The 11,121-nt window shown below is 39.2% G+C and overlaps 1 protein-coding gene across 1 annotated transcript; it reads right to left on the bottom strand.

Annotated features, from left to right (window-relative positions):
* Positions 1-1,143: 1,143 nt before the first annotated feature.
* opn4xb (opsin 4xb) lies at positions 1,144-10,453 on the bottom strand. The gene is made up of 9 exons (XM_032516547.1): positions 9,890-10,453; positions 7,688-7,821; positions 7,364-7,567; positions 5,359-5,530; positions 4,668-4,829; positions 3,306-3,413; positions 3,043-3,202; positions 2,079-2,225; positions 1,144-1,978 (listed from the first exon to the last, which is right to left on the bottom strand). Exons 1-9 carry the CDS (start codon positions 10,054-10,056, stop codon positions 1,580-1,582), a joined length of 1,653 nt encoding a protein of 550 aa, XP_032372438.1. The 5' UTR covers positions 10,057-10,453; the 3' UTR covers positions 1,144-1,579.
* Positions 10,454-11,121: the final 668 nt, after the last annotated feature.

Genomic DNA, 11,121 nt, shown 5'->3' with positions numbered 1-11,121 from the left:
GGACCGCAAACGAAAGAGGAAGAGCCAAGCCCTTCACGTAAGTTTTTAAAGTTATGGAGATTATGACAAATGCTTTGTGAATACTAACCAAAAACATCCACTTGAGCTTTGAATAAAGTGGAGCTTCAGCTTGTAACGTTTGCATCCTAATGTTGCAGCATTGCTTTAGCTAAAGTAACGGAAAATGCTACGTTATCAACCAAAGCTAATGACAGCTGTAGCAGCTACAGGCTAACGTAGCTATGCTAAGTCTGTTACATTAGTTTGTACTCTGTAGAGAAGAGAGAGGCTCAGATGGGATGTCGGGGCTCTTGAATTTTTCTAGGTTACATGTTGTTGCTGTCAATTTGTTACCTGATTTTTCAACCAACAATCAGATGTGACGTAAGTGAAAGGCGCTAGATGATACATTAATGGTCAATGTATTAAACTTTGTATTTGAAAAAAACCCAAAAGCATGGCCTAATGTTAGTTTTGTGTGCTCCTTCACAACAAAGACGACTGGCGAAGAGAGAAAAAGAGCTCAGTGAAGCAGCTAAAAAGATCTGCAATTTTGCAGCACTGGATTAAAACTGGCTGCCAGCTGTGAGAGAAGCATTTGAAAATGTCAAGCAACCATCATACATTATTCATTTAATGTGAGGCAGGACTATTTTATCAGAAGCATTTTCTTTAAGTCGGAGTAGGCTAATAACTCATTAAAAAATATTTAACTTAATAATAAATACACAGTAAATTGGGTCTGTGCTGTGTGTAGCACTGCAAATTAGTTATTATTTTACATAAATCAAAATTTCCAGTTGAGTAAAAGACTTTTAGCTGTAGTCATGTTGTAATTGTTCTTTATTATATATATACACACATAAATCTTATTTATGGTGCCAAATCATGGCATTAGTTATATCAACCATGCAGCCACAGTCCAAAGGTCAACCGGCACCACTGGTGTCAGTGTTCAACTTTTTAGCCATGAAAAGTTTAGTATACTGTATAAAGTACTTTATTCAGATTCTAATAATTATTAAAAAAGTCTCCAGACCAGAGAGAAAGGGAGAGCATGCAGAGCATGCTTTTTTCCACATTAGAGCAATGGCTCTTCCAAATGTCTCTGCACATCCCTGCAATGAAGTGTGCCTAATTGAACTAAGATTTAAACAGCTCAAAAATTCATCACAGTTTCATGGATCTTAGCTTGAATAGTTAAACTAAGGATGAGCAATGTTAAGCTTGGGCTCCAAACTTATGGAAATATGTTATATGTTGCACTTGTGAGGGATCTAACAAAAATATGTAACTCATGCCCTCGGGGTGCACTTGTCCCTGCCAAGTCTGGCAAACACTGCACGCTGCATACCAGAGCCAAGTCATATTGTTTCTTCTGCACTCCAGTTATCTAAGCAACAAAGTGGTGTAACTTTACAGAATGCGTCAACAAACAAAAACATTTTTCATTTCTTTTGTCCACAGCCAAAACAAGCTTGGGCCAGTAGAGATGAATATGATGTGGTCTGTGGTTATAATAAATAATATCATTGAAAAAGAGTACAAGGGTCATTATTGTCCAGCCAAGCACAGCTGGTCAAGAGATCAGCTCCACTGCCTCAAAGACTTCCGTTGAGAAGTTCAGGCTGACAAAAACGTTGTTCTCCATTTCCTCAATACTGTCTTCTAAGCAGACACTGTCATGGCTGATGAGGCTGCTTTCAGATGTAGGACTGATGATGATTATGCGTGGGACAGCCTGAGGCGACTTGGGATCAGTGGACGGGAATTTTCCAAACTTAAGGGAATCAAGCGGGTCGCTCTTGTTATAATCCAGGATGCTGTCCTTCTTCTCCTGTGCATCTGACATCTCATTGGTCAGACTCTGGCTGTGCCTCCTGGTCAGAACCAGTAAGGGGAGAGAGGCGATGGTGAGAGAGCTGGAAACCAGTTCATGGTCACAGTTTCTCAGTGATTTACTGATGGTAGATAGGTGCTGGCATGTAAAAAAAAACAACAACAAAAAAACACAATTCATTATTAACACAAAACACATTTAAGCTTAATTCACCCTTTTTTGTGTTGTGTTCTCTTACCCTCTCTGCTGCTTGTGTCTTGGAGGTCTTCCGCTCTAATTGTTCCTTACAGGACCTGCCTCTGGAAGACTGTCTGTTGGATGGGATTCTTCTGGAGAATTTGCCTGGTTTTCTTCCCAAAAGCTCCATTTCTACATCCTTTAATACCTACAGCACAGAACGGAACAGAACTGAGCTGAACTGGACTAAACTAAAAAGGAAATCGTTTAAGATGAACTCACCTCAGATGGCATGTAATTTAATTTCAACCAAACATGAACATGAAGTTCCTCTGAGGTTAAAACCCAAAATGTGTCAAGAACCAAAACAGGATGGGGGAACTTTTTGCAGATGCATAAGATAATGCTAGTCAAACTCTGGGAGGTTCACTTTTAAGTCTTACTGTGGTGCTGGACATACACCAAAGAAGATACTTATTATTATTTTCCTGTGTAACAAGGTTTTAATTGTATCAAAAGGTATCTCATCAATATTAAAAATCAAATAAAGATTCTGTGCAATTTTTAGATTGTATTTAGATTTTGTGTTTATGTCACAAACAGTAAAAGAGCAGTAGAAAGACTCTCACAAAAGGCCCACTCCTTTGTTTATTTAAAAATCTATTTCTTTAAAACATATTTTGCTTATGCACTTGCTCTTTGCAATATATGAGGCTGCCTATCTCAAGCACATTTCTGGAGGAGCAATGTTTTGCACACAAGGTAGAAATTAAAACTTGACCATCGACAAATTTTGAAACAAATACATTTGTTGGGTAATAAAAATTGGGTATTTAGTACTGTAATTTAAGCAAGATAGATAACAAGTATGCATGTTTTTTACAGATTATTGTTAAAGCAAGAGACTGCAAAAGTCCCCATAAAACATCTAAACTAAAAGAGACTTAAGACAACAGAATCCAAATTTGAATAGATCAATGATGACAATACAAACAATCTTAGAACAACAAAATAACAAAGATTACCATGTCAGGTGAAGCTGTAATAAAGTGAGATCTTGATGCTGTGGATTGTCTGCTAATGACGGAGTCCCTGAAAGAGGACTCGCTGATAGAGGAGATGCATTCCTTTCGAGGAGTGGGAGACAAAAACCACAGGCAGGGAAACTTCTCTGCCAGAGTTGTCCTAAAACAGGGGGATATGACAAACTATAACTTTCAAGATCTAATACAGGACGATAATAAGGAAAGGTAAAACAAAAATACAGCGACACAGATTTCTCATATACCTGTATTTGTTGTGTATGATAGCATAGATGATAGGATTGTAGATGGCCGAGGCTTTTGCAATGATTGCAGGGACAGCCTTGGAGTACGGCGACAGGATGTTGGCATGACTGAAAGAGACAGAACAACAGCAGTTTGAAAAAAACTTGTTCATCTTGATGTTTGTTTCTTACATGAGAGAACCAGATGTCCACCACAACTCCAAACTTCCTTTTATCTTTTTATATATTTTGTAATGTAATAAAAGGTCATATTGGATCAGGGATTACAGTGGCTAAAATGTGCAAGCTGCCACAGAGGGGTGGCTCAGTCCATCAGATCCTTTTGTGTGTGTGTGCGTGTGTGTGTGTGTGTGTGTGTGTGTGTGTGTGTGTGTGTGTGTGTGTGTGTGTGTGTGTGTGTGTGTGTGTGTGTCTGCGTGTGTGTGTTAAAGTTACATAAGTACACAACAGCCTTCTGTGAGTCCCAGGAGAGACATGGGTTTAGTGAATGTTAAGACAGGTCAGATGAGGACATACGAGGACATACAAGCAACTTCACCTCTGCCATCCAGAGGTACTTAACCTCTTTCTGTCACAACATTATATAATGACATGTTCAACGCCATTTTATGGAGATTCTAATCCAAATTGTCAGCAAGCCATCCATACTCTAATTCGGAGCGTTGCAGTCACCCGGAACTTGAGTATTACTGCCAAGTCTGTTAGGCAAGTCTGTTAAATATGGGTTTCCTTAGTGTTTCCAGCTGAGCCTCATTCGATTCATTAATATGTAATTAATTATTTGATACATCCAGATATTTTTTAAGCCGGACAGACATATAACACATCTGTAGATGTTACAGTTTATTTTGTGACTCTTGCATGAAGAAATCCCAGAAGTTATAATGGAAAGATAGAAGAGAGCATCATGATTATGGGTTAGATTATTTTTTTCAACCCTTTTTTTTCAACGCCATTTTCTTATGTTTTTGTCTAAATGACTGATGCGAACAAAAATCTTTGAGAAGTCTGCAGTCAGCGAAACAAGCTACAAGCCTAAGTTATTGTGCACTTGCATGCACCTTCAATTTACATCCACAAAAGTGTCAGACAACATTATGGAAAGGATTTCTAAGGAGTTTGACTCTCTGTCAGAAAGTAGGATTATTTTTTAAACACCTGTGAAATCACTAAACCCAACAGACTCCATGATAATAAACAGTAATTTTATCATCATAAAACACACTTAATTCAAAGTCAACAGACACAAAATAAAACTATGAAAACCGTAATCACAGCTCTAGTTTTCGTTGAAATAAAACCAAATGTGCAAGCACACTAAAACCATTGCATAAACATTCTTATCTATGAAAGAAGTCTTACCCGGCCCAAGAAATCATTGCGACACAGGCGTATGGTGACCAAGAGAGGACATAAACCACAATGACGACAAATGAGATCTTTGCCATCTTCCACTCACTCTTCATGGACTTATGCTGGATCAGGGTGGATTTCCTCACCTGAGTCCCCAGACGCTCTACCTCCCTGTGGGTGGAGCAGGACAGAGGGGGCAGTTAAAGAGAGAGCTAGACCTTAAAACAAATATCAGTTAAATGTGTCGAATACTGGCCAATTTAGCCAAAACAAACTTATAGTAAGATTCACTTCCTGTTTCCGTAGTTGACGATTGTAAGGATATGGGCATATTGTACATGTATTAAATTGTACTCATGCCGTTCTCCATTAGAACATCTAGAAAATCTGCATTTGCCCAGATGTATAGCACAGTTTTATTAGACACCTACTGTATCAAAAATAAATTACCAAACACCTTTTCAAACAAACAGTAAGTAACACAATAGTCAGCAGTAGGTAAACAGTAGAAATTAGATCCTTGAGATTGAGAAACACTGCAAAAAAAAAGAAAGCTAATTATACAAAATTGATTTCTGGATTATGTAACACTAGTATTTTTAAATGCAAACTCTCCAAACTCCTTACTCCATTTATCTCCACCCACACAGGCAAAAAAGACTTTACACACACATACTCTCTGATATAAGAGTTACAGTACCTGCCAGTCTTCCGTATAGCCAGAAACATGAAGAGATAGCAGTAAAAGATGATTCCCAGTGGAATGAAGAAAACAAAACAGCACAGCATCATCGTGTAGCTCCTATTGGCCAATGTGTATGTGACATAATCCCATGTACAAAATGTCATCAGGCCCTCTGGGATGAATGAGCCTAAAAGCGGAAAAGAACATCAGAGTTTTTTTACCCACAGAAAGTAAGATATCAGGTAAAACATCAACAGTTTTGCTTTTGTTCTTGTTTGGATGTAATGTCTGTGGAGCAGTAGATTACAGTAAGAAAACAGGAGAAATGTTTAACTGCAGGGGATGTGAATGGAAATCAGTTACATTCCTTCCTACATCAATTTTATCTACAGCACACAGGGGTCTCATTTATAAACGTGGCGTACGCACAAAACGGGGCTGAAAATGTTCCCACGCAAAGGTTGTGATTTATAAAAAAAAAATACAAACTCTGACCCATGTGAACGCACATTTTGGAGACAAAATGGGATTTGGCGAAGCAGCTGGTGAGGTGTTGACCTGAAGTCAGATTGCAGAAAGTACTTGTGGGAAAAATGTTGTATTTAGTAGTAATGCCCCACACAGGTTTCTTCACTCCACATCATCATGAAGATTACACATTAGATTGTTTGCGCTTGTATTGACTGATTATTGTTCCATAAACACCAAGTTCAAATCTTAAATAAAAAAATGTCTTCTTAATGTTTAATTGGCGCTGTCTCACTGTCACAGAGTCCGCAACGGAGAGCATGCGGAGGAGACTCCCGACTGCATGGAATACATCATCAAATACAGTAGTATTAGATAACAACAGAACACAGTGTAGCCTAAACAACTAAATATATGTCTAAGTTAATACTGTGCATAAATCATGAAATGTCAAAGTCTGAAAATACAGCCAATCTTTACCCTTAATGTCCTTGTTATCGGTCCAAACTTTACTGTTGGTGACAAAACCTGCATGAAGAAAAGTGTGTTTGCCAATAACACTTTCGTCTTCAAATTGTATCTCAGGACAGTTGATGCTGTGATTTGGCAAGGTGTTACTATCACAGATTAAACGTATAAATACCGCGGTGACCCCGTGCGTGAACTTAATGATGACCACAGACTGGATTAACGGTCTATGATGATACACTGGTTCTGCAGGAGGACTACGGCAACGGCAGAATCAGGAGAGAAAGAGACTTCAGGGACCATGACGATGACTGGCTAATTTGACAATTTAAATTTCCCTAAATCTGTTCTCTTGGGTCTATGTACTGAATTGGGTCCAGTAGACCCAGTCCAGTGGCCGGAACTGTGCCATCCCGGTCCATCGTGGTCCAAATACAGGTCCTCGCCACTCTGGGGGAAACCAGCTGTTTCCAGAGGGAAATGGACAGACAAGTAAGAGTTTTCTCAAAATATTATATATAATCTTCAACTTTATCCCTAAGGCTTGTTTGGATGTAGCATATAGTTCTGTTAAATCTTATCATATAGGTCGAAGCTGTCTCTGAGTGCCGTCAATTGTCAATATACTGCAGGTATGGTCTATAAATCAGGTTTTCCTACAATGTGCGAGAACAGGCCAAAATTATGATTCATTTTGCAGCAATTCCTGAACGCCTGAGAAGTTGTTTGCTTGTTTTCCAGTCTTCATGATTCGGCGTAAGGAAAGAACAACTGCCAGGGTCATTAACATACTGATCAGCATTCATGAGGTGCTTTGCCTTCACTATTTATGGTTAGAAAGGGGGGCGTACAGGGCAGGATAAGAGGTTGATTCATGTACGCACTCTTGTGAACAATCTTTTATAAAGGAAACATTGTTTTGGCGTAAGTCATTTTTGGCTTTTTAGAAAGGATCCTACGCACAGTTTTATGAATGAGGCCCCGCTCATTTGCCTGTTTCTGTCGTGTATACTGCACAGTATTAATGAGCTTCATTTCTGAAGCAGGTGAAGAAGGATGACAAGAAAAGGTAGAAGAAGCTCACTCCAGCCAACAAGAGGAGCCAGACTCCAAGCGAAAGAGTAAAGCCAGACCATAATGATGGCCAGGGTGGTTCTTCGTTTGGAGCCCCAGTGTATGGCCTGCAGAGGCTTGGTGATGACAAGGTAGCGGTCGATGGAGATGGCCAGAAGGTTTATCATGGAGGTGATGCCGAACAAGGCGCCACAGAATGCATACATCTTACAGCCTGTAGAGAAGGATCATATACAGACATGACTCAACAACAAGATCAGAAAACTTGTTCATCTAACGTATTTTTTACACAATGTAATCATTTATACGTATGATTGAAAGATGTGAGCATTACCAATCTCTCCAAACACCCATTCCTTGTAGAGAGAATTGATGAAGAAGACGGGGGTCTGTGTGAAAGCCATTAGGAAGTCAGCGACCGCCAGGTTCATAATAAAGTAGTTAGGCAGGTTACGAAGCTTCTTGTTACTACACACACACACACACACACACACACACACCCACACACACAGGAAGTAAAGGAAAGGAAAGGAAGAAGTTTAATTTAAGTGTGAACAATGTACTGGACACATGTTTTAGCCCTTCATTTGCTTTGATTAGTCAACATCTGAGCTTTTGTTTGGGTTGTTTTTTTAGGACAAAGTTTACTTCTTTGTGTTTACTTATTTGGCAGCACAGCAGGGAAATAAAAAACAGGACATTTATGCTACATTAAAAACCATATTTATTGATAATATGTTTAGTTTTAATCAATGAAGGGCAGATGAGGAATCTGTTTGCATATTATGTACTGGTGTAATAATAGCCACTTTTACATAATGTAAAAAATAAGAAGAAAAAAATGAGATATCAAAGATATTAAATAGATATTTTTATCAAGATGTTAAAGAACTAAAGAAACTGCTCAGGCATCAATTAGCCTCTCCCTTGGTCATGTGTTGTAACAAAGGTCTGTCAGTCATGCTTTTGGGTAACACATTACTTGAAGTTTTCTACATAAGAGTGTCATGAACACATGACACTGTTATGACACAATCACAACACTTGAACCCTGACCATAACTTGTCATGACAAAGCAAATGACACCCACTAAAAGAAGCATTATGTCATGAACATTTAGGACTTGTTTATAATGTTTTATGACATGTTCATGACAGTGTCATGTCAGTCTTATGTACTGTATATACCTTCAAGTAAAGTGTAACCTCCTTTTATTTAGGGGAGGGAAAAGAGTCACTTTTAATTTACACTTGTAGATCTTTGCTGAACTGGTCAACTCTGTGTGAACCTGCATTCAAAGAAGCTTGATTGAGCAGTATATTGACCTGCTGTCTTCCTCCACAGCCATATATTGATTAAACTCTTTTTCTGTGTCTACTGAATTAAAAGTAGCTGCTCTCTGATCGAAGACCAAACAATCCGGTTTCGCATGTGAGGTGCGTGTGCATATGTGTTGTTCAGTGGGAATGATTTTCTTGGAACCCATAACATCATGCTCTTTTCCGATTCAGTACACACAAATGATCAACACGACACAGTTGGAGAACCCATCTAATCTATCTACAGTAATGGACAGATGGATTATAAAAGCTCATGACAATCCCCAGACACGCACGCACACACACACACACACACAGACACGCACACACACACACACACACACACACAGACACGCACACACACACACGCACACCCTATCTATGACACAGTTTTAGATAATGTCAGTGGCCCAGTGAGAGGTAAATGGTATTCACAACTACACAATAAATAACACATGATCTTCCTCTTTGACCTCTTAAAGAAATTTTACAATTTAAGAGTCAGTAATCTTGCAAAATTTTACGCATTTGACTCTACGTGAAATGTGTTAATTTCATTATTAATTTGAAATGCATGGTAAATTGGATTTATGATGGTTAAATCCAGTTATATGTAAATGCAGATTTTTACACTGCATAAAAATAATTACATTAGGGTAATAGCCCATTTAAAAGCCTCAGTTGTCATATCACTTATGTTCAACTCACTTTGCACTTGCCATGCAGAAGCATATTTGCATCAAAAAGGCTGAGGAAAGTTCTTAATATTCAAGATGAAACCTGGTAGTGATAGTACTTCACATCATTTCTTAAGTATGTAGGGCACATTTACTGCAGTGATGAACACCTCATTCTACTTCCTTGCCATGCAACAGATGATATTTGGGCCAGGACACTAAGAGGCAAAGATTAATTGTCTTGTGATCACCATCTTTTTGGAAACAACTTTGACCCTCTGTAAAAAAAAAAAAAAGTGGCAAAAGCTTAACCTCACTCTGCAGTAATAAAAGACCTTCAATCGGAAATATAAATGCATGTCTACACATCAAAGCCAACAAAAGCTCTCTCTGTCTGTGAGACAGTAAGATCTCTGAGTGATTATAACGTCCCCTCAGGGGTCTGATTAAAACAAGACCCACATTAAAAAGAGTAAGGGCAAACATAGGCAGACTTCTGTATGCTCAGTCAAAATCCAATGATTACACACACAAACCCACCTATAGAAGGCGAACATAACCAGCGCGTTGCCAGTGATGCCCAGTGTTCCAATGACAAAGACGAAGAAGGCGATGATGTAGTGAACATAGTCAGGCACATCCACCTTGCTGAAGAAGCTGTTCTGGGTGTGTCTGTTCTCTGGCTCCATGTTTTCAGTGGACCACATGGTTCAAACACCTCATCAGGGCTGCCAACATGGTAGGATGCGGTGGGTTTACCAGTTTGTAAACTTAGCTTTGCTTGTGTCGGCTCGCCATTGTAGTATAATTTGTACAAGAGATGCAAGGGAGATGTACAATGTCTTCTTTAGATTGTGCTACGCTGAGTTCTAGATTTATCAAGATTCACTTTACTGAAGAAAGTCCTCGTTATTCCCATCATAAACCACCCATTCAGTACTATGTACTAAACCAGGACCAGGCGATTTCCACTTTGTGAAATGTCAAGTCCACATGCTGTCCCAAGTTGCAAATGTTACATTAATTAGTTCCTCTTTTACTTCTTTTTCCAGTAGTGTTAGATGATAGAAGACGTCCACAGCCATTAAGTCATAAGTTATCTCCAAAGGGGACTGCCGATGCAAATTAGCCTCTGGCTAACGCTGGTACAGTGCATCAAATGGTAATATGTATGTTGAAAATTGCACATGGTCCATAATAAATAAAATAAACAAACAAAAAAAAATGTGCCAAAATGTTGAAGGAACATCCATTCTGTTATTCTCCTCTGGTCTGCAGTTTTCTGTTTGATACTTGGGTTATTAAGTTGAAAATAAACATCCAGTATATTAAATCCCCCACTCGCTGCACATTGTCACTGTCCGTCCATTCAATGTTAGCCTGAAGCTTCTTCACCAGTCACAACCAGCTGCGCACCACGCTCTAAACCCGTGGCCTGTCGCTGATTATCTTGCCAACTCCTAACCTCTCATCTCTCTCTCTATGTGTGTCTCTCTCTCACTGTCCCATGTTGCTCTGTGTTGCTCTCTCAGCCCTCCTCTTACTCTCTCTCTCTCTCTTTCTCTCTCTCCAACCCTCAACCCTCCCTTCATGCAATAAGGCTCAGCCCTGAGCTCTAACTCTTTACCTACCAGATCCTTACATAACAAACATAGTGTTCACTAACACTACCAGTATTAACATTTTTGCTAGGCACCCAATGATGCATGTGCATCCCATTTCATGTGTATGGATTCCTGCCACTCTGCAACTCATTACAGAAGTCAATTACG

Source organism: Etheostoma spectabile, chromosome 5 (assembly GCF_008692095.1).
Source record: "Etheostoma spectabile isolate EspeVRDwgs_2016 chromosome 5, UIUC_Espe_1.0, whole genome shotgun sequence".
In the NCBI taxonomy this organism is placed as follows: domain Eukaryota; kingdom Metazoa; phylum Chordata; class Actinopteri; order Perciformes; family Percidae; genus Etheostoma; species Etheostoma spectabile.
The sequence above is the reverse complement of the archived record's forward strand: the minus strand, read 5'-3'. Positions and strand labels throughout refer to the sequence as shown.

What these genes read in the sequence shown, in the direction of transcription:
- opn4xb (XM_032516547.1), bottom strand. Translation starts at nt 10,056, where the DNA reads ATGTGGTCCACTGAAAACATGGAGCCAGAGAACAGACACACCCAGAAC. An exon ending in GCTATACGGAAGACTGGCAG is followed by an intron (nt 4,830 to 5,358) that starts GTACTGTAACTC and finishes CTCCACCCACAG; the next exon opens with GGAGGTAGAGCGTCTGGGGA. An exon ending in ATCATACACAACAAATACAG is followed by an intron (nt 3,203 to 3,305) that starts GTATATGAGAAA and finishes CCCCTGTTTTAG; the next exon opens with GACAACTCTGGCAGAGAAGT.